Source organism: Dioscorea cayenensis, chromosome 3 (genome assembly GCF_009730915.1).
Source record: "Dioscorea cayenensis subsp. rotundata cultivar TDr96_F1 chromosome 3, TDr96_F1_v2_PseudoChromosome.rev07_lg8_w22 25.fasta, whole genome shotgun sequence".
NCBI lineage: Eukaryota > Viridiplantae > Streptophyta > Magnoliopsida > Dioscoreales > Dioscoreaceae > Dioscorea > Dioscorea cayenensis.
In genome coordinates, this window is record NC_052473.1 from 9,459,970 (window position 1) to 9,482,713 (window position 22,744).

The 22,744-nt window shown below is 33.1% G+C and overlaps 2 protein-coding genes across 2 annotated transcripts; one reads left to right on the forward strand and one right to left on the reverse strand.

The window, feature by feature from the left end:
- The first annotated feature begins 17,472 nt into the window (after positions 1-17,472).
- LOC120256662 (gibberellin-regulated protein 14-like) lies at positions 17,473-18,955 on the forward strand. The gene is made up of 4 exons (XM_039264353.1): positions 17,473-17,645; positions 17,760-17,801; positions 17,903-18,002; positions 18,767-18,955. Exons 1-4 carry the CDS (start codon positions 17,589-17,591, stop codon positions 18,949-18,951), a joined length of 384 nt encoding a protein of 127 aa, XP_039120287.1. The 5' UTR covers positions 17,473-17,588; the 3' UTR covers positions 18,952-18,955.
- A 759-nt stretch (positions 18,956-19,714) lies between these two features.
- Positions 19,715-22,741, reverse strand: LOC120283597 (extensin-like). Its single transcript, XM_039290305.1, has 4 exons — positions 22,554-22,741; positions 21,389-21,505; positions 20,341-21,248; positions 19,715-20,047 (listed from the first exon to the last, which is right to left on the reverse strand). Exons 1-3 carry the CDS (start codon positions 22,713-22,715, stop codon positions 20,445-20,447), a joined length of 1,083 nt encoding a protein of 360 aa, XP_039146239.1. The 5' UTR covers positions 22,716-22,741; the 3' UTR covers positions 19,715-20,047; positions 20,341-20,444.
- Between the last annotated feature and the right edge of the window lie 3 nt (positions 22,742-22,744).

The following is a 22,744-nucleotide window of genomic DNA, read 5'->3' on the forward strand; positions in this document are numbered from 1 at the left end:
GTGTTCCAGAGTTAGTTTTTGAGCTAGGTGGTTTTCCAGTAAGTGAAGTATCATATAAAAATCTATATGTATGACATATATATATGTATATATAACATATATATATATATATATATATATCGACAATTATGAAAGGGGTATTTGTTTAAATTTATTCAAATTACTATAGATATTTTACTTATTTGTTTATACGAATATTATTTTACTATTTATTGATATTTATTTTCATTTTATTTTCTAAATTATTTGCTTCCTAATATTAATCTCTTTGTATCTTGGATACTGTGTTAATTATCCATAATATCAATGTTATCTATTTTTGAACATAATTGGATGATATTTTTCCTAACATATCACGATCTTATAAATGTAAAAGATTTTTGCTCGATGTATATCCTACAAAAGCTTAAGAACTAAATTCTTGTGTCTTTCTAGAGTTTTTACATAGTAAACTTTTGGTATAATTATGCTAGTATACAATTAACTATGCATTAACCTTGTCATTGGGTCAACATGGAAACTCTAATAAGAGACTATAGTTTACATGGCCAGTGGGTAAAAGAATAATTATTTCTAATATTAAAAGGCGGAGTCATGAGGTAAGCAGATGACCTCACGAACTTGAGCTCGGGTCATCGAGTTTAAACAAATGAACTCTGATATTTTGTTTTGGTCATATTAAATTGGGAGACATATATATTTAACTATTTGTCATATTGTATTATGTCAAATCACTTCATCATTTGAATTATATTTTGTTAAATGTTGTATTACTCCATTATAATTTTTGTATTCAAATTTTGAATTTTTAAAAGCCTATATGAAACCAATATTTTTAGTGGTTACTTATTGGATGCCAAACTCATAAATTTATTTCCTTTTCTTTTCAAATCAGAGTACTAAAGTCAATTAGCAGAATAGCTTAGCGGTCATTCGGCGAAAATACCATTTAGTTTACCAAATTAATAACGTTCTACCCTTCTAGTAGACCGAGAAACTTGCATTTTATGAATAATTGTTTTTCAAACTTTGTTGGTTTGAATTTCTTGTATTCCAACATTGAAGTATTTTTGCTTTTAAAATTTGTATTTATGTTAGATGTTACCTTTAATTTTGAGATAGGTTCCCGAGTGTCTACATGCTCATGGTCTCGTGCCTATGGGCGCGCGATGCGTTTGTCGATGTGCCGGGCTCGATGGATTGGAGTTCGGAGCATGACGGATGAATTTCAAGAACTTTTTCAATAGAAGAATACAAGGGTTCTAGTTTGAATTTAGATGACTAGCTAAATATCTACTTTGAATTTAGTGGACCGCTACAATCAAGTTTAGAATTCCATAGACAACCTTGGCTCAATTTGAATTTGGTTGACTCAAAGGTCTGATTTAGGATTTGATGGATTCCAAAGATCTAATTTTGACTTTATTAGATCGTGAAAGTTCGATTTGAATTTTAAAAACTAGGAGAACCTATTTGGAACTCAACTAACCATAAAAGTTTAGATTTACATATGGAGAACCCTAAGGTTTGGTTTGTACTAGAGATCATGAAGATATTATCTCCGATTTGTTAGACTACAAAAGTCCATTTCGTTTTACGGTAGCCGCAAAAGTTTGATTTGAATCTCGGAGCTAGTGAATGTTTGATTTGGGATTTGATGGACTACAAAGGTCTAATTTAAAAGTTGATGAATTACTGAAAAAGTCAAAATTGAGATTTAGTAGGCTATATGATAATATTGTTAGCTGATACAATGGCTTACCAAATCCTTCTCATCAAACCATCAGCTTTAAAGCCATTTTACGCTAGCTTAAACCATAGCTGATTCCACATGTGCCCATGTGCAAAGTTAACAATGGTAGCTATAGTTTGGCCTATAAATATGTAGTGAGCTCTCATTCTCATTCTTACATAATCAATTAAAGAAGAAAGTGAGAGTGAATTAGAGAGAGAGAGAGAGAGAGAGAGAGAGAGAGAGAGAGAGAGAGGGAGGGAAAGAAGAAGAGTGAGAAGTGTGAGAAAAATATTTTAGAGTTAGTTTATTCTCCTAGTATAAGAGAGAGTACTAATTTTATCCTTGTTATTAGAGAGAGTTTGTAACTCCTAAAAATTCTTTTATTCTTGTTCGTGGTTTTATTATTCAGCATTATTTTTCATTTCTTTTACTATGGTACTTCTATTTTTACACTTTATAACAAGTGGTATCAGAGTTAGATTTGGGTGTATATATATCTACTTATCGTGATTCTCGTGGTTTAGCCACTATATAAGTGGATCATGCATGCATCAAAAATAAGTTAGAGTATTATTCACCTTTTGAAAGAGCTGATTCTCGCTCTTGAAGAAATTTCTAATGGAAAGCGATAGCGTGCAAAATATGAGATTGAAAAATCGTGGAGTAATTTCATCCTGTGGAAGTTGAACATGAAGGCGATCTAAGAAATACAGTGCTTGGTGGCCATCGCGAAAGACCCGGCTGAGGTCAAAGATGACAAGTGGAATAAGATGGACTGAGAACATCGTTGCTAATCTTCATACGCCACTTCATTTGATGGAGTTCTATCAAGCATAGCGAGAAGAAGATAATGAAGGAGATTTGGGATCACCTCACTAAGTCTTAGATTCAGGCTAAGTCACTCCTACAACAAGATTTTCCTTAAGAGGAGACTCTATACTTTTGCAGTATGGAGGAATCTACTTGATGTGAAAGCACATGAACACTGCTGAACACTCTATTTTTCTAACTCACATCATTGGGATATACAATAGAGTCAAGTGAATGCAGAAAAATTCTACTCAAAAGTCCCTACGGATTCATATGATTAACTCATCATCAGCTTAACAAATAATGTCCCCACGGATAATCTAGTCTTTGACAACATTGTAGTTGCTATGCGGAGGAGAGAGTCACCGTAAGAACAAGGAAGATAAGTTAGCAAGTTCACGACAAAGCGAGTCCTTGATGGTGATGAAAGAAAGACCAACATAACATGGATCCACTGGAAGCTACAATCATGGTAGATCAAAGTCAAGGAGTAGAAGACTTTCAGAGTGCTATCAACTGCGTATGGCAAAAAGGTCACTTCAAGAATGATTGTTGAGTCTAAATAAAAAGATTCCAATTCTTAAGGGAATGTTGCAAACACTTCGGATGATGGAGAGGCTATGGTATGTGAAAGCGGAAGCGACAACGAGATAAAAGATTTCTGGCGATGTATGAGCTATCTGATTGAGTGGTCATACCCTCATGACCTCCGAAGAGAATGGTTCCATCACTATGAACCTTTCTCAGGGGATCCAAATGTCATGTGATAATGATCAAGCCTTGAAGATCGCTGGCATTAGCATCATCAAAGCGAAGATATATGATGGCGACGGTTCGGACTCAGTAGAGAAGTCGATATGTGGAGGACCTCGAGAAGAATTTGTTATCTATAGGACAACTTGATGATCTTGGTTGCAAAATTGAGTCGAACAAGATCATGAAGGTAATTCAAGGAGCACTGTATGCATAAAGGAAGAGAAGATAGATGCAAATTTTATACATCTTGAAGGGAGAAACTTTACAAGAAGAAGAAGCTTTAGTTGCCTACAAGTTGTCAAGTGAAAGATGCTACAATGACATGGCACAAAAACTTGGACACATGTCGAGCAAAGGAATGAAGATTCTTGCGAGAGAAATATACTGAGGTCTCACAAAAGGTAATACTATCCTTTTTGTGAATATTGTATTGTGAGCAAGCAATATTGATTTCGAAGTTCAACATATCTAATTCTAGAAGCAAAAGCGATCTACAATTAGTTCACTACGATGTGTGGCATGCGACTCGCAGTCTCGAGGAGGGAGCAAATTACTTTGTATCATTTATTGATGACTATTCCAAGAGATGTGTATATCCTATCAAGAGGGAGGGCGATGTATTTTAAGTCTTCAAATCTTACAAAGCGAGTAAAACTTGAATCTGGCAAGATGATCAAGTGCTTGAGGACAGATAATGGAGGAGAATACACTGGCAAAGAGTTTAATGAATTCTACAAGTAAGAAGGCATCAAAATACAGTTCACTACATTATACACTCCTCAACGAAATGGAGTGGCAGAGCGGATGAACATGACTATATTGGAAAAAGCAAGAGTTGTGATGGAAGCTGCAGGTTTAGACAAAATTACAGCGAAGCGATCATGACTTTATCATTATGTGGTAAATCAGGCTCTATCAACTGTAATCGAGTTGAAGACACTGATAGAGATGTGGACTGGTAAGCCAGTTGTTTATTCAATCCTTCATTTATTTGAAAGTCCGTAGCATGTAATGTATAATACCCAAGAAACTACAAATCTAGATCCAAAATCCGGAAAATGTATACTCCTAGGATATCTCGATGGAATTAAGAGGGTACCACTTGTAGGATCCCACTACCCATAAGGTTATGTCCAGTAGGGATGTCATCTTCATAAAAGACAAAGAACAAGAGTATGTATATGGTAAAAGCATTTCAAAAGAAAACACAGAGACTACAATAGTACAGGTAGAAAATGAAGCGGAAGCCACAGCATAGCATGAGGTACAAAAGCTAGCTGAATATGAAGCTCCAAAAGTTCGGGCGGTTAACTCGTACAAGAAAGGTTCCAAGTTGGCATTCTGACTATATTACGGAGAGTAACATTGCATATTGTCTTTTAACTTGGGAACTAGTGTCACTACCACAAGGTCGAAAGCCCATTGGCAACAAATGGGTCTACAAGATCAAGCGCAATAGTGATGATCAAGTAAATCGTTATCGTGCTAGATTGGTTGGACTCACGACAGTCCGAGTAATCCTAGCGATCTGTGCTACATTTGACTTGCATCTTAAGCAGTTATGTGTAAAAACTGCATTTCTTCATGGAGATCTTCAAGAAGAAATTTACATGCTTCAACTAGAAGGATTTTAAAAAAAGGTAAATGGAACTTGATTTGCAGGTTGAACAAATCTCTGTATAGTCTAAAGCAGGCGCCAAGATGTTAGTACTAGAGATTTGATTCTTTTATCATAAGCCTTAGATACAACAGATTCAATATAGACCCTTGTGCATATGTCAAGAGGTTTGAAGAAGGAGGTTTTGTCTTCTTGTTGTTGTATGTTGACTACATGTTGGTAGCACAGGCTCCATCAAAGATCATATCAAGGAGTTGAAGGCACAAATAGTTAGGGAATTTGAAATGAATGACTTGGGACCGGCAAACAAGATTCTAGGGATGCAAATTCACCGAGACAGAGACAATAGGAAGATTTGGCTTTCTTAGAAGACTTATCTAAAAAATATCTTACGACGTTTCAACATGCAAGACTGTAAACCAATTTCCACCCTACTTCTTATTAATTTTAAGTTATCCTCAAGTATGTGTCCTAGCAGTGAAGAACAGAGGATAGAGATGTCTCGAGTTCTATATGCATCAGCGGTGGGAAGCCTAATGTTAGCCATGATCAGTACAAGACCAAACATTGCACATGCAGTGGGAGTGGTAAGTCGATACATAGCGAATCCTGGTTATGAGCATTGGAATATTGTTAAGAGAATTCTCAAATATGTAAAGGAATCCTCAGATGTTGTATTATGTTATGGGGGATCATAGTTTTGTGGCAATGGATATGTTGATGCTGATTATGCAGGTGATCTTGATAAAAGCAAATCCACTACAAGATATGTGTTCACACTAGAAAGAGGAGTTGTGCGCTGTGTTTCAAAACTACAGTTAGTTGTGGCTACGTCAACAACAAAAGTAGAGTATTTGGCAGCTACACATGCCAGCAAAGAAGCTGTGTGGTTGAAGATGGTGTTGGAAGGACTCGGGCACAAACAAGAGAATATTACTCCATATTGTGACAACCAAAGTGCTTTGCATCTTGCCAGGAATCCAGTATTTCATTCAAAGACAAAACATATCAGAGTTCAATATCACTCCATTCTTGAGAAAGTGGAAGAAGGTATAGTGGACATGCAAAAGATTCATACAAAAAATAACCTAACAGATTTTATGACAAAAGCAATCAACACTGACATATTCATATGGTGTCGATCCTCTTATGGCCTGATAGAGATGTAAGTAACATCAAGTGGCAAGGTAGAAAAAATGGTGTGAAGATTTGATTGTTTATCATCCATCTCTTCAAGTAGGAGAATTGTTAGCTAAAACAATGGCTCACGAAATCCTTCTCATCAAAACCATCAGCTTTAAAGCCATTTGCTGGCTTCTTAAACCATGGCTTCCAATTCAACATGCGCCCATATTGCAAAGTCAACAATGGTGGCTATGGTTGGCCTCTAAATATGTGAAGCTCTCATTCTCATTCTTACAAAACTAATTAAAAAAGAAAAGTGAGAGTGAATTAGAGAGAGAGAGAAAGAGAGAGAGAGAGAAGAAGTATGGGAAAATATTTTGAAAGTTAGTCTATTCTCCTAGTATAAGAGAGAGTACTGATTTTCTCCTTGTTATTAGAGAAAGTTTGTAACTCCTAAAATTTTGTCACTTACTAAATTCTTTTATCCTTGCCCGTGGTTATTACCCCTAATTATTTAGGGGTGTTCCACGTAACATCTTTAGTGTTATTTGTTTTTTAGCATTATTTTTCATTTCTTTTCTTTGTGATCTTGCTTATATTCGATCCTGCATTTTTATAACAAATATGACTATCATGAAGGTCTAATTAGAATCTAGAACCAATGATTTAAAAATTGGACCGGATCGGCCGGCTTTCAACCCGGTTCAACCGGGAAGCAGGCCCGTAGAAACCGGTCCGAGTTAGTGATATAAACTACAAAAAGAACCCGGACGGTTAATTTATTGATTTAAGTTATTTAATTAATTTATTTATTTTATAATTAAAAAAACTTATATCAAGTTAATAAACTCATTAACTCCGTCCAAATTTTAAAAAAGACAAAAAGTCATAAAAAAACAAGATGCATAAAAAATATTAATATATTATAATTTATTATCATTAATTTATTATGATTAACTTATAATTTTACACCAATCAATAATTAAAATCATTAAAGTTAAAGTGTTAAACCAAATATTTGAATGATTTGGTTTTAATTTTTTAATCATTATTGTTGTTGTATACTTGTAGATTTATATTTTATTAAATTCTTTATTTTTCAATATTTGTTGTATAGTTGTATCCTTATATATTTGTATTTTAAAAATTTTAATTTTACGTAAAGTTAAAACTTTATGACTTTATAAAGGTAATTTAAATTTGCAATATGTAATTTTGTATCTTTTTTATTATTTTTTCCTTATTATTGAAATTATTTTTTACTTATTTTTAATGTTTTCTTAATTTTTAAATATTTATTTATTTGAAAAAATTAAATCCGGTTGAACCGGCCGGTTCAACCGGTTGGACCAGAACCTGTTGTCTAACCGGTTCGACAACCGGTCTGGTTATTAAAACATTGTCTAGAACCACCATAAAAAGTGATGTAATAAATTTAGAGAACCTTGAAAATTTAATTTGGATTTAGAAGATTGCAAAAGTCTCTATTTTAGTTCTTTTGCCAACCTCAAGCCTTGACGGGCACAAAAGCTCTTTTGAACTTCAAATGGGCCTCAAGAAACCATAACATTGAAGAACCGAGGGAAATCGTTAATCTATCAAGCTATTAAAATCCTATTTTAAGCCTTTGATAGGTTTTGGGCCTTGACAAACTTGATAACTCGTGTAGATTTCAATGGCCTAGGACTTAAAAAAAAAAAACCATGAAAATTTGAAGAAGCACATAAATCACGTTTTGAGCAATTAGCAAGTTTCATGTTTTAATGTTCCCAAAGTTAGTTTGTACAAAACGTGGGCCACAAAATCCGAAAATTTAAAAAACATTTGAAATCTATCTTAAAGGACCACAATAGTCATGTTTGGGCCATAGGCAAGTTTTCAACCAATAATGGGCTTGAATCGTTTGTTTATTATAAATAACTGCTATGGTCCAATGTGATTGACAAAAACCATAAAAGCCCATTGAATCCAGGAACCACTAAAATCTTAGCTTTGTGGGCTTCCAACTTCAATGGATTTTAATGGAACTTAATAGGCCCAAAAGGCCATTACATTAGAGGACTTCGAACTTCAAAAAGTTCTAAGGTACATGGGAGGTTTTTTATTTTTATTTTTTATTTTTATTTATTTATTATTTTTTTGAAGAATGTGGACTAGGTAGGTGTTAGGGGCGAGCGCATGCATGGAGTGCACCCGTAAGCTCAACAACACATGTGCCTCACTCTCATCATGGTTCTCTCCATGATTCATCTTGGAATAATATTGTATTTTCATTGATCAATCAAATACATAGAGGTTCGATTTTATGTAGCATGGGAAAAATGCATATGATTAACAAATGAGTAGATGCCAAACTAGTTGAGATGTACTTATATTGTAATAATGCAATATTTTTCTCAAATAAAAATATAATAATACTATTCAATAAATAAAACTATTTGTTTTATTTTTATTTTACTTTTTTATTTTTAAATCATCACAAAATTTAATTATGTAATACTAAAAAGAAAATCACAACGGCCCGATCCGAGCCAAATCCAACAGGCTGATCCTAACCCAATCTAATGATTGATCCAAAAGCCAAGGTCATGAGTTGGGCTATGGGTTTCATATTTTAAATTTAGGCCTGCTTAGTATGGCCCAAATTATTCATAAGGTCCATCAGATCTGGGTTTGGGCTGGACCAAAGCTTCAATTTTTGAATCAGATCAACCCAGATAAGACAATGATGAGAGTGATGTGCCCTCTCCTTGCATAACTAAGGTTTGAAACCCTCTCTTTAGCAAATAGCAAGACACAAACACCCTACGTATGAGACGAAAAATTAAACGAACATTGGCAACAATAAATCACTTTACCCAAGTGATCTATGCGATGGGAACACTTTTATAATAAACCCAAATTTATAATTTTACATTTTATTTATAGTGTTTATAAACAAAATCCTGAGTTTTTTTTAACAATTTTTTCATAAATTTTTGCAAATATCTCATCTTTTTCGTAACTAATAGATTTGCAAACAACCCCAAACTTTTTAGTTGGTTACACTTTTCATAAAAATTATTTTAAAGCAAAAAACCCTTAACTTCTCTTTTAAAACAGCCATGCACCATCAAACATTTGGGACATCCATTGTTACCAATCAAATCACGGACAAAGAGCTCCGTAGCCTCATCCTGGCTCACCCACTAAAACTTTAGGGGGTGTTTGGATGCCAAGAGTGGATTGGGGGAGGAGTGGATTGGGAGTGACATGAGGGGTAATGGAGGAGGAGTGAGAATGAAGAATGTGTTTGGTTGGTAAGGTTTGGAGAGTGTAATTTATTGGGAATGGGAAAAGTAAAAAAAATGAATATGATAAAATGACAATTATGACCGTCATCCATATAAATGATATATGTATACATAATAATGACTTATTTTTAATTATATATATTTTTAAATTATGAAAAATAAATATTTAATTTTGGTATACTATAATTTCAATCTAATTTTTGGGATGAGATGTTAATATCATTAATTAGATATTAATTAACAGATGTTAAATATACTTTGAATTATTTTTTTAATTATAATTTTTTTAAAAACATTGAAAAAAATCTAACTAATTAATTATAAAAAAATAACTATTTACATTGATAATACTATAATTTTTGTTATAAATATTATATTTAAATATTAATATTATTAATTAGCTAGTTATTAATGGTATTAACTATAATGAGATATTTTTTTAATTATATTTGTTTAACACATTCAAAAAAATTTAACTAATTAATTGTAAAAATAACTATTTAATTTTATAATACTATAATTTTTGTTATAAGTATTATATTTAAATATTAATATTATTAATTAGATAATAATTAATGGTATTAACTATAATAAGATATTTTTAATTATATTTGTGTAACACACTCAAAAAAATTTAACTAATTAATTATCAAAATAAATATTTGTAAACCTAGGGGCATATAAGTTTTTTCCATATCCAGGATTGTGCAATCCCCAAAAAACATGCGTGATTGAGACTCACTCACATGGATGAGTCCCACTCTCTCCACAATCCCCTCTCACTCCTATTGATGGACACCCAAACAAGGGATTGCATGTACTCCCCCCTCACTCCCACTCCACTCTTGACATCCAAACACCCCCTTATACAATCAATTTCTCCATTGATGGTTAGGGGCGTTGACACAGCACGGCCTATTCTATTTTTTTATTTTTATTTTATTTTTAATTTTTTTTGTTAGTTTTAAATTTTTATTTAAAAATTAAAATTTTCAAAAACTATATATATGGATAGAGAAGAGGGGCCAAATGGTTCATAGCCCAGTGCATTAGTCCCGCTAACTGTAAAAGATATTGGCATAGGATATTTAATAAAATATGAGTTCAAATCCTACTAGATACAATGGTGATAACATAACTCAAATTGTTATTTCAGGTTTACAACCCGAACTCCGTATCACTAATAAAGGCGCATAGACGAGATATTTAATTTCTGACTTATATACATTTTTTACCGTGCTTGTCGTATTTATAAAAAAAAAAAAAAGTTGTGGACCACATCATCCCACAATGGATGGTGACCCCAGACTAAGCATAGCCTGGGGTTTACGTCGTGCTTGGTTCTGATACAGTACTGTAGCAATATGTTAGAGTCTAGTACGGTCCACGTTGTGCCGACCCCAGACTAGCACAATCCAGTTGATACCTCTAGATCGGTCTTATCTTTTACTAACATTTGGCCTATGCCGTCTGAGTCATCATCATGTTAGAACAATTGTACGTTTTGTAAGACAATTTTGTTGTACATGACAGAAGATGATACCATAGAAGAATTTTGAAAGCATCTACTTACAGTTCACTATTATGTGATATATATGTATATGTCCAACAGCTTAACTTTATTGCATATATTAAAGGCAAGAATTTTGCCTTAGTAAATCATAAATGGATTTGAACTTGGATTGTTTATCAAAATTAATAATTTTAAAAGTTTTACAAGCAAATCTCAAACATTTCATTAAATTTTTTTTTTTCTAAATTACACAATTTGACTTGTATACTTGTTATTATAAAACTATCAATTTTACCTGTGTAAATTATGTTCATTGAATAGTAAATAAGTTTAGAAGTTCAAAAATACCTTCATTTTCCACTATCAACTTTTTTTTTTTCATAAAATAGAAGTATCACTTCTTTTTACTTCTTTTGTTTAAAAAAATAAAAAAATAAAAAATAAAAATAAAAAAATACACGGAACTCACCTCAAGACCATTTTTAATATTACCGCTTCATTAGCTTTCCCTCTCATCAAGATGTTTAACATGAAGCATGCTAACACAAAAAAATTTAAAAAAATAACAACTAAACTTTTTATTAATATATATCCACTGAGATATTCCCCCAAGAAAAAAAAAAACAAAATTGTATTCTTAATCCCCTGATCAAATATTCTATTTTAAAAATAAATCTTTTTACAAGAAAATAAATCCCTCTCAAAAATCTGGCCGACATTTAAAAACAGTTCAGTTCCTTTTACATAAATACCTAAAACAAGAATATATATATATATATATAGGTATAGATGAGAATTAGTTTAGTAGTCCCCTCAAGATAACAATTCTACGGATGCCCCTATAGCAGTCATTGGATTTAAATTCAATGACTGTAAATCATCTATTGGTATAAACAATATTCGTCAAATAGTGTAGTCAACAATGCAATCAGCTATATAATGAACAGTGTCAAATTGGATATAAGGTACTTTCATTAAATCCATCTGACCATCATCTCAATAATACCCATTCTACTCTTTTTTTTTCCCATCTATGGACGTTTAGAATGTCAACAAATTATGTGTGTGTATATATATATATATCCACACATACCAAACAATATGCAAGAGATATATTTTAAAAAACCAATGTTGTCTAATCCAGTGGTATGCTACTACAGTAATAATAATAGCGATATTGTAGTAGTATTATTTATATATTGTTTCGAGACAAGTAATACTTACCGGTCTGAATAGGTCTTTTATGGGATGTGATATATCTCTCCTCCATGATTGGTAAGAGTTTTTCGAATCACCTATAGTGAATCTCATGAAGTTTTTAAGTCATTAAAACCGATGTATTTTTGTATCTGCTTGTTATTTAATAACGCTTGTTGTTTCATAAAAGTAAAATAAAAAAATAATAAATAAAAATAATAAATAAATAAAAGAGTGAAGATAGAAATGACTAGGGATATCCGACAAGAGCAATGCTATTTAGACTGAATATGTGGGTCAAAATTCAAGCCGAATGCTAATTCCGACTCCGGAGTTATAATAATTTCAATTTTAGGTTAATAATCCTAACTTTGGGATTAGCATTTGACCTAAACTTTAACTCAATTATTCGGTCTAAATAGCATTTTTCATCGGACAAAACTGCTGAGATGTAAGAGAGAGAAAGAGAGAGAGAGAGAGAGCACATGACTTTTTCTCTCACTGCAAACACCAGCAGCAGCAGCTGGACGCAGCTATTTATATATGTATATTAACATCATCCATCACATCATCAATCCTTTCATTTTTCCCTTTTTTTAATTTTTAAAATTTATTTTTTCAACACTGCCCCCCAAAAAAAGAAAAACATAATAAGTTGTTGGTCAAGAAAATAAAAAAAATGTGACAACAAGGACAGAGGACAAAGGTCATGTCATGTGGTCTCACAACCCTTTAGGTGTTTACCTCCCAGATCTTTGTTGCCAACTTGTCATATAAATATACAATTTGCATTATTAAATTATTATATATACATTGTTTACAAATTTATTGTTTATAAATTAATATAAATTAGAGTATTATCTATTAGTCCTCAGATGTTTCTAACTTTCCCAATCAGTATTTATTCTTTGAAATTTTTTTCCAACCCATTTATTGTGACGTTGAATTTTTTTTTAAAATTTTCAAAAACTATTTTTGTGTTTTTTGATAGTTCGAAAGTTATTTTAATTTTAATATGGTACCAATGTATTTCTCTTTATACTAGAGCGAAAGCTCACGAGTGTAGGGCGATGTTAATGTTCATTACAGGCGAGCTCGAGGTAACATGCTGAGTTAAGTAGTAAGTAGTATAGTTTATTTTCATTTGAATTTTAAAATAAATTTAAATGTTAAAAAAATATAATAAATTTGAAAGATTTTTTATGGAATCAAATGAGTTAAAAAAAAAACTAACATTAAGTAACTCTTAATATAAAGGTAAATTACTAGATGGGATCATGCACTTAAATTAGATCAAATAATTTTATTAAGTTTTTGTTTTAGTCTTGAGTTCATCCCTTTTATTTTTTATTTATTTATTTTTGTCATTTCATTGAATCTAGATGGTGTATTCTTTTTTTCCTTATTATTGTGAACACCTTTGATCCCATTAAATATAGGAAAATCTCAAGTGATCTCAGTGTCATTGAGTTCTCCTTCATGAGGCATGATCTTCAAACTCAGATTCTCTGCATTGCATTATTGTTTTGTTTGATTATTTATTTTGAATGGCAAGTTGTTTACTGAATTATTTGATTGTTGATTTGTTTATTATTTTCTATATTGTTGTTTATCATAAGATCCAACAACAAACACATAAAAGAGAAATTAATGAATAATTACACACCCCAAAACCCCAAAAGCAAAGCATGCTCTCAAAGCATGATGAGATGAGAGCATCTTTTTCACTATGAAAACCAAAGAAGAAGATTATTATTATTTTTATTATTATAATGGATAATTTCAACAATTTAGCTTACACACGTTTTTTTTTTTTAATATTGTTTCTCAACTAGCAATTTTTTTATATGGGAGTCAAATAATTTATTACTTAGTTATAGTGACGGTGACAAATAAAAAATATTATAAGATTAAAACACTTAAATGAGACACAAAATTTTATATTTTAATATTTTTGTTTGGTCATAATGGTAATAAATAAAAAAATATTATTAAATTAAAATATTTAAACATGTCACAAAATTTTTATGTTTTAATATTTTTGCTTGTTACTGTGATGGTGATAAATTAAAGAATATTATAAGATTAAAATATTTAGAAATGTCACAAAATTTTTATATTCTAATATTTTTGTTATCAACTAAATCAAATTTTCAAGATTCATAATTTTTCAAAAAATCACTGAATGTCATTCAATTAAAATTTTATTATGTTTAGGATACCCAAAATTGATTAGATTAGTGTTGTGAGAGATTAAACAAAAGAAAAGAAAAATTATTATATAATATCACATTCCATTTCACATGTGTTTTTTTCTCAGAATTTTTTGAATTCGAAAACATTTGCATGTAAATTTATTAAGTTAAACCAGAAATGACCCATAAATAATTAAAATGTTCGTTTTATCCAATTTGTTTATAAAATTATTAGTGAAGTGCCAAAGTTGTTGTTTGGAATAACGTGGTGATTGACATGATAATTTTTTTTTTAAATAATAGATGATAAGCGTATTTTTTTTTTTTTATGAATATCAATAATATTAAGCAGTACTGGAGTCCGGATATACAATGTAAATACAATATAAAAATAATATAAAAAATTCCGGATAAACAGTATGAGAAAACAGTACTGTGGGGAGAGGGATTTAAACGCATAACCTCCCTTTATACTTTAGTGTCAAACCATTGGGCTATCCAATAGTTGACACATGGTCATTTTTGTAGCATATTATATAAACCATTTAAAATTTATTCTTAGTAATTTTTAAAGGGAAAATTACTGTTTACCCCTCGATAATTTCAAAACTTCCCAAATAGCCCCTGTGAGTTTTGCATACCTCAGACAGCCCTTCCTTTATTGTTTCACTTCCTTTTTACCCCTGCATTATGAAATTCCATCATCGTTCTTAAACCTTTTTGACACATTTTTCATTTTTCGATTCCTTTTTGCATGTACTCATTTCTTAAACAGAGAGCTCATTTTTTTAAAGCAGAGAACTTATTTCTTAAACGTAGAGTTCATTTCTTAAACAAAAAACTCATTTCTTAAACAGAAAACTCATTTCTTAAACAGAAACCTCATTTTTTTAAACATAAAACTCATTTTTTAAACTAAAACATTAATATTTAAACAGAAAAACAAATATTTACGTGATAAATTAATCCTGGATATAAAAACCAATTAATCTTGGCCACTCGTACATATTTAAATAGAAACAATGATATTTAAGTACTTTTTTAAACGTAAACGCAATATATTAAACAGAAACATCGATAGTTAAACAAAGACAAACAAGCATATCAACAGATAACTCATTTCTTAAGCAGAGAGCTTATTTTTTTAAACATAGACCTCATTTTTAAATAGAAACCTCATTGAGTAGGGACATTGAGTATCTCATCGTCGGCTCGATCTCGCGCGAACGCTGAGTCGTCGAGCTCGGATCCGCGAGCGATCTCGAAGGTGGCCTCGCTCGTGTGGGGGTCTTAAAGGAGAAATCTTTATCGGCGTTGGCGATCCGGTTGGCGACGTTCCTCGGCGGTCGGAGTGGTGAGGTCTTCGGTGGCGGCTTGTCGGATAAGACAGGGTGAACTTGAGCGGAACCATTCTCGATCGCGGAGACCGCATACATGGATAGCGATAGAGTTAGGGTTAGAGATCATTCGGGGTTTGGATCCATGGTGCCTAAGTCGTTGGGACGGAGCGGAGGGAGGCGGCCGAGTGAGGGGTTCGATCTCGCCGTCTTCGTCTTCGTCTTCATCGTCTTCCACGCCGTCGACCTCATCTCTTTCATCTTCTTCGTCGCCGACCTCGGGGAAGACCGCATGCTCCTCGTCGTCGAGCCGAAGGCATCGAAGGTTGCACTCGTACATATTTAAATAGAAACAACGATATTTAAGCACTTTTTAAAACGTGAAACGCAATATATTAAAGCGAAACATCGATAGTTAAACAAAGACAAACAAGCATATAAGCAGAGAACCAATTTCTTAAAGCAGAGCTTATTTTTTTAAACGAGACCTCATTTTTTTAAATAGAAACCCTCATTGAGTAGGGACATTGAGTATCTCATCGTCAGCGATTTCGTGATGACGCTTGAGTCGTCGTGCTCCATATCCTGGCAGCGATCTCGAAGGTGGCCTGCTCGTGTGGGGTCTTAAAGGAGAAATCTTTGTCGGCGTTGGCGATCCGGTTGGCGACGTTCCTCGGAGGTCGGAGTGGTGAGGGTCTTGATGGCGGCGTCGGATAAGACGAGTCGAACTTGAAACGGAACCATTCTCGATTGCGGAGACCGCAACATGGATAGTGATAGGGTTAGGGGTTAGGGATCATTCAGGGTTTGGATCCATGGTGCCTAAGTCGGTGGCGAGAGCGGAGGGAGGAAGCGGCCTCGAGTGAGGGTTCGATCTCGCCCGTCTTCGTCTTCGTCTTCATCGTCTTCCCTGTCGTCGACCTCATCTCTTTCATCTTCTTCGTGCGTCGACCTCGGGAGAGACCGCATGCTCCCTCGTCGTTGGGCGAAGGCGTCGAAAGGTTGCACCTTTTTTCCAGCGATATGGAGATCTAGATCGAGGGTGGAGATCAAAAATTCTAGGGTTGAAATCCCATTTTTTTCATGCAGCGTGATCGTGATTGTGAGCCGCATGCTTTGTCTCATCTGGCCCAAAATGCTACCCGATAAAGAGATTTTAGGGAGTGATAAATACACCACAAAAAACTTATTTCTTAAACAGAAACCTCATTTTTTTAAACAAAACCATTTCTTAAACAGAAAACTCATTTCTTAAATTTTTTACCTCATTTTTTTAAACAGAAACCTCATTTCTTAAAGCAGAAAACTCATTTTCTAAACAAAAAAACTCATTTTTAAATAGAAAACTCATTTTTTTAAAGCAGGAAACTCGTTTTTTTAAGCGAGACCTCATACTCTCATATTTTTAAATAGAAAGCTTCGTTTTTAAATAGAAACTCATCGACCCTACAGGGCATTATAGTCAAACCCCGCTCACACTTGCCATAACTTCCCACGCAGCGACAATTTCGTCCAAAAAAATTCCAAATTAACTCTATCAATCAATGTTAGATGTTTGGGGGTTTAAAAATCATTAGTATTCAGGAAGGGGTTTTTGGGAGTCATGAAAACTAAGTGTGTTTTAGCGATATTATGAAACTTACATGGTGTTTTTGGCAATTTCCACATTTTTAAAAGATATTAAAATATTATTTAATAATAATAATAAATATAGCACAGTAAGCAAAGCAATGCATGGATGGAAACAAATGTGTGTGTGTGTGTGTGTGGAAGCACAACTCTGCATCAGTGAGATGAGGGAGTACTGTTCCCCATCCCAAGACATTATAGCACATGTCCTCATGTGCCACCCTGGCTCTGCTCTTCTATCAAACCTGTTAGTCTTATGCTCACCAGCTCATCTTCTCACCTCTCCCCTTATTTATTCATCCCCCTAGTTCCCAATCCTCCAAACCAAGTCACACTCAAATCACTCCCAACAACTCTCTACTTTATCCCTCACTCACTTCATGGCTCCCAAGTTGGCACTCTTTGCTTTGGCTTCTTTCCTCCTTGTCACTGCAAAAGTAAGCATACACAAAAATACAAACATAAATAAATAAACAAATAATCTTTACAACTTCTTCTTCTTCTTCTTCTTCTTTGACATAGTGTTTATGATCTTTTAATTTGTTTTGAAGGTTTCTTCTTCTAATGAGGATCATGTGTTCATGGGAATAGAGGTATTAATTTGTATTGAGTTTATATATACTGTGAAGTGTTTAATAATAAAGTTTTGTATTGCATGTGTTTTGATCTCAAGTTTGTTCATGTTTTGGTTTAGGATTTGGGAGTGGGTAAACCTCTAAACCCACCAGTTGTTTATCCAGCTCCAACTCCAGCACCAGCTCCTGCAGGACCTGTTATGATTAAAACTTGGAAGGGTATATTGCTTTTACTGTTTTAGTATCATATGTTCATAACATCACTCAAAGAACAGTTTGAATGTGCTTATTTTTTTATCACTTTTTTTTTTAAGAAAAAAGTACATTTTATAAAGTGAGGAGTCAAAAAAGTTTTCAGTGGTTGGAAGCAATAATGTTTTTCTTCATTTTAAAAGCAATTAAACATTTGAATTAATAATATTTTGTTTTTTGCATTGTGTGTCAGACTAAATGAACTTCCCAAAATAAATATTATAAAAAACTGTGTTCTGTCTTTTAATTTTGTTTCTGAAGTCCATTTATGTCTGGCTGCTGACAAAATTTATTGAATTTGTGCAATGTTATTATTAGATTTTTTTTTTAATTTTTAAAAAAGCCCATAAGTTTTTCATTAGCTCTATACTTATATAATATATGTATATCATAAGTTGTTAGGAAGACAAGGTGTTTTTTGATTGGTTAAAAATTCATGCAAAATGTATTATTTTTGCTGTAAATTACTAAATTTATTTATTTTTAATTCTAGGCAATATAATTGTATGATTTTGTGTTTATATTAGAACCAATACTTATGATAATTTATATATATATTATTAAATAGAGGACATCATACAGTAATTATATACAATAACAAAACAACAGTATGCAGATAATAACAATAAATTTGTACATTTTTATTAAATAATAAATTTAATAATTATTATAAAACATTTGTCTTTAAAAACATTAACTTTATATGATGTTTATGTTTATTTTTAATATAGAGTGCCCAGATGTGTGCAAAGGGAGGTGCAAACTGCACTCAAGAAAGAATGTGTGCAACAGGGCGTGCATCACGTGCTGTGCAGTTTGCCGGTGCGTGCCGCCGGGAACCGCCGGAAACAGAGAGATGTGTGGCACGTGCTACACTCAATGGAAGACTCATGGAAACCGCACCAAATGCCCTTAAATTTCTCTTTAAATAATAATAATAATAATTTTTGAAGTTTTTAATTTTTCTAGTTTGGCAACTTTTTGGTCATTTAAAGTGTTTGTGTGTGGGTTGTCTTGGTATGATTATGTTGTTGTCTTTCTTTCTGGTTGCTGTGCTTTTATTGTGTTTATATGGAAATCTATGAAAAAAATAAAGGACGGATGCTTTTACTTATTTCATTTGTCACCTTTTTTGAGTTATTTTTAATTATATATTTATCTTTTTAAAAACCTTGATTAAGTAATTAATTTTTTTTATTACATGATATATATTAAAGTGGCCAGTAATTCTGGGATTTATAAAAAATCTAACTAAATAAATAAGTTTATCAATTAATGTCTATTAATATCAATAAATATCAAGTATTCTCTACAAAATTAAAAATTTTACCATTAAGATTTTTATTTCAATCAAATACTAAATATATAAAACTTTGACCACATGGTATTTTTTTAATATTTTAATTACACATTAGATCTTAATAAAACCTAAGAAAACTTCAGTAAAACTTTGTAAAAATATCTCCTCATTAAGAAAAAAAGGACTAGCATAATTTGGACACAATTCAAAGATGAAGCTTGATCTATATCATAATTTCTATTTCAAAAAGACTGAACAGAATTCCTTGCATCAATCACAATTTACTGTAAAAATGAACTTGTGCTTTTTCCTCAACCATGTATCAGATATCAGCAAAGACTACCTCAAAATATACAGGACTTGAGTTCAGGAAACAACATGAAAAGGGAGCATGAAGAGATAAACAGAGCAAAGGAAAATAACATACATATGGAATTAGGATTACGAAAAACACACCTAACATATGTTACACTGGTATAGATATAATACTTGGCAGTAAGTAAAATATTGACTGTACATTCTCAGTTTAAACCCAGCTCATAATCCTAGCAATTATGGAATTACTCACAAGCAATTACCTGGTAGTAGAACTCACCCATGAAAACATATCAATTTTCCAGTTTCACACTCTAGGTGCATATAATCCATGCTGGGATAATGAGCAGATTTCTTCAATTCATCAAATGTAAACACTGGAGTATTGTCGGTGACACTGAAAGGCAGAAGAAGAAGGGACAGCATCAAACATCAAAATATACAATAAGATCAAATCTGGAAAAAAAAGGTTGGCACTTTCAGGGTCGACCGACAATCAAGCGGGGACTTGATACAAGAGTATTTCTTTGAGTAATTATTTTGTGCAAGACTATTCATTTTTCTTGTGCCTAAAAATGCAAGCTAAGTAGTATCTCATCTCAGTAATTAGGCATATGAAAATTAAGCGATTGTGAACAAGCTGGATAAAGTTCATTATGGTGAAATCTAGAGTTCCAGGAGAGAACATACCTCAACAGGTTTGCAATGTAGTTGCTATCCAGAGTTCACTTGAAGAGTTAGACTGCTAGATTTTGCAGAAAATTTTGAAGAGTCCACTTGAAGAAGTGGGCCATTCAAGTTGCAGGGTAATATAAAGGGTTCACTTGAAGTGGTGCACCAGTAGAAGTCAAAGGATAATCTGTAGTTACTTGAGTTGGTGCACCATTGGCAGGTGCCGGATAATTTGAAGGCAATTGAACTGTAGCTTGAGCATAAAAGCCATTCTCTGCACTAACTGTAGGCGCTGAATATGAAGGCGGATATGGATAATTTGCATTGGTGGCAGTATCCATAGACACATATTGAGGTTCATTTGAAACACCTAAGTTATACTCGGACGCACTGTATTGGTCTGATGGCGGTGGCAGTGATGCATAATCATGTCTATATTGGTTCAATGAAGGGGGTATATAACCTTCTGTGGATTGATCAAATCGAGGTGGCACATAAACTTGTGCACATTGGTATGATGTACGAGGTGCATGATCTTGCCTGTACTGGTTTGACGGTGGTGCAGCATAGTATTGTTGATGTTCGTACAATGATGGAGGGAATGCATAACCTTGCCCATATTGGTATTGTAGAGGGGGCGCATAACCTGGTTTGTATTGGTCTGCTGGTGGTGGTGTGCAATTCTGTCTGTATGGATCTGTAGCAGGAGGCATGGTATAGGTGGTATGCTGTTGCCTGTATTGATCTGATGAAGCTGGATCACAATTAGACCTGAAATGCTCCCCCGGAAGAGGAAAATGAGCTGGAACAGACAGGTAAGAAGGACCAGAAGGAGCTGGTGGTATATCGAGTCCATCCCGAGGTAGTTGTGGAAGTGATTTCCCTGGCAAACCAGCAGGTAGGAACAAGGACAACAATTTGATAACCTGTAGACCAGTTCAGAAAAGAAACATGAAACCAGAAAAGAAAACAAACTAATGTAGCACAAATTTGAAGATAAATTAAATTAATCCCTTTAGTGATTCTATAGACGGAGACCAAGATGACATTGAGAATCCCAACTCACCTGCCGGGTACTGAGCTCTGGATTAAATTTGGACTTTGTTGTGTAGTTCTCATGTATAGCTTCCTTAAAGATATTTTCTGAAAGAGGTGTGCAATCCTGTAGAATCTCAAACTTGACCTACAAAAATGACACCTATAATCACATGGCAGATTTTGAACCCATGGACATATGAAATAAAAACTACACTCAAGAAAAAATAATATTATAATAAAAAAAAAATTCAGAACAAGCTGCAGATTTTGATAAGGAATCATTCTGAAGAAGAGCATATAATGCACTGATTCACAACAAATGAGAAACTAGCAGAGAGGTCAGTCAGTATTCCGGTTGACATAAATGAGTGACATCAAAAGAACTTTAACTATCATTGTTAATAAAAAACAAATAAATATATCTCCATTCAGCTCTTATTTTGGATTCATTGCTCTATTATTGCCAGTACCATTTGCAATCCTTGAGCATATTTCTGGAATCACATGACCCACACAATACAAAAATGCCTATGCAACATGATTGACTTCATTTATGATTTATCAAATGTGATACCTCAGAATCACTAATTATCATACAAACACCATTTAAGCTTTGAATGTTACCTTTCTATCAAAAATACCTGACATGAGGCAGAAATCAAATGAATTGAATCTGTGAAGACATGAGCCTTGTCACTCTGCCATTAGTACCAAACCTAAACTAGGTTGCTAGACTTGACCCAACAATAAAGCAGCAAAAACCATGGCAGAAAGGTTTCTTTGGGTCTTCACCAGATTATAAATGAAATTTTGAATATGAATGACACAAAGAAATGTGTGTTAGCTTGGATGCTAAGTGCAAGTTAGAAGGGATATAACTTTCTGCCTAAGGCTTAAAGAAAACTAGAAAACATCTACAAGAGGCAATACTATATCTACACACAATAAGAGAGCAACTCATTCTTTACCAATAAAATTCTCTCGCTCATAATGCAAAAGCCTCATGGTGCCTTTTCAGAGAAGTTAATTTTTTAAAAGTTAAGTTAATAAAGTTGCCTTCAATATTTTCACAGGATATGCTAAAGAGCAAATTAGAAATTTGTCCAAGGAATACAATGTCAAGTTGTCATACATAACGCAGGCATGACTTTGTTGTATAGTGATAAAAAATTGTACAATGAGACAAGAAATACCTGGGCTGGAAATTTCCCACCAAAAGCCGTTGGCACCAAATTAGCTCCACCCCAGGTGATGGCATTGAAGATACCATAGAGAAGCTTTTCATCAAAGTCAAAGAGGAATAATTTTGTTCCAGGATTGATTTTCTCCACCAGCTCCAACTGCTTCCTGGGCATCCCAAATACATAATTCACAAAGCACTCTG

Coding starts and splice junctions, on each gene's coding strand:
- LOC120283597 (XM_039290305.1), bottom strand. CDS start 22,715: ATGCCCAGGAAGCAGTTGGAGCTGGTGGAGAAAATCAATCCTGGAACA. Junction 21,506..22,553: donor GTGGGAAATTTCCAGCCCAG/GTATTTCTTGTC, acceptor TCATTTTTGTAG/GTCAAGTTTGAGATTCTACA. Junction 21,249..21,388: donor CAGAGCTCAGTACCCGGCAG/GTGAGTTGGGAT, acceptor ACTGGTCTACAG/GTTATCAAATTGTTGTCCTT.
- LOC120256662 (XM_039264353.1), top strand. CDS start 17,589: ATGGCTCCCAAGTTGGCACTCTTTGCTTTGGCTTCTTTCCTCCTTGTC. Junction 17,802..17,902: donor ATGTGTTCATGGGAATAGAG/GTATTAATTTGT, acceptor GTTTTGGTTTAG/GATTTGGGAGTGGGTAAACC. Junction 18,003..18,766: donor TATGATTAAAACTTGGAAGG/GTATATTGCTTT, acceptor TTTTTAATATAG/AGTGCCCAGATGTGTGCAAA.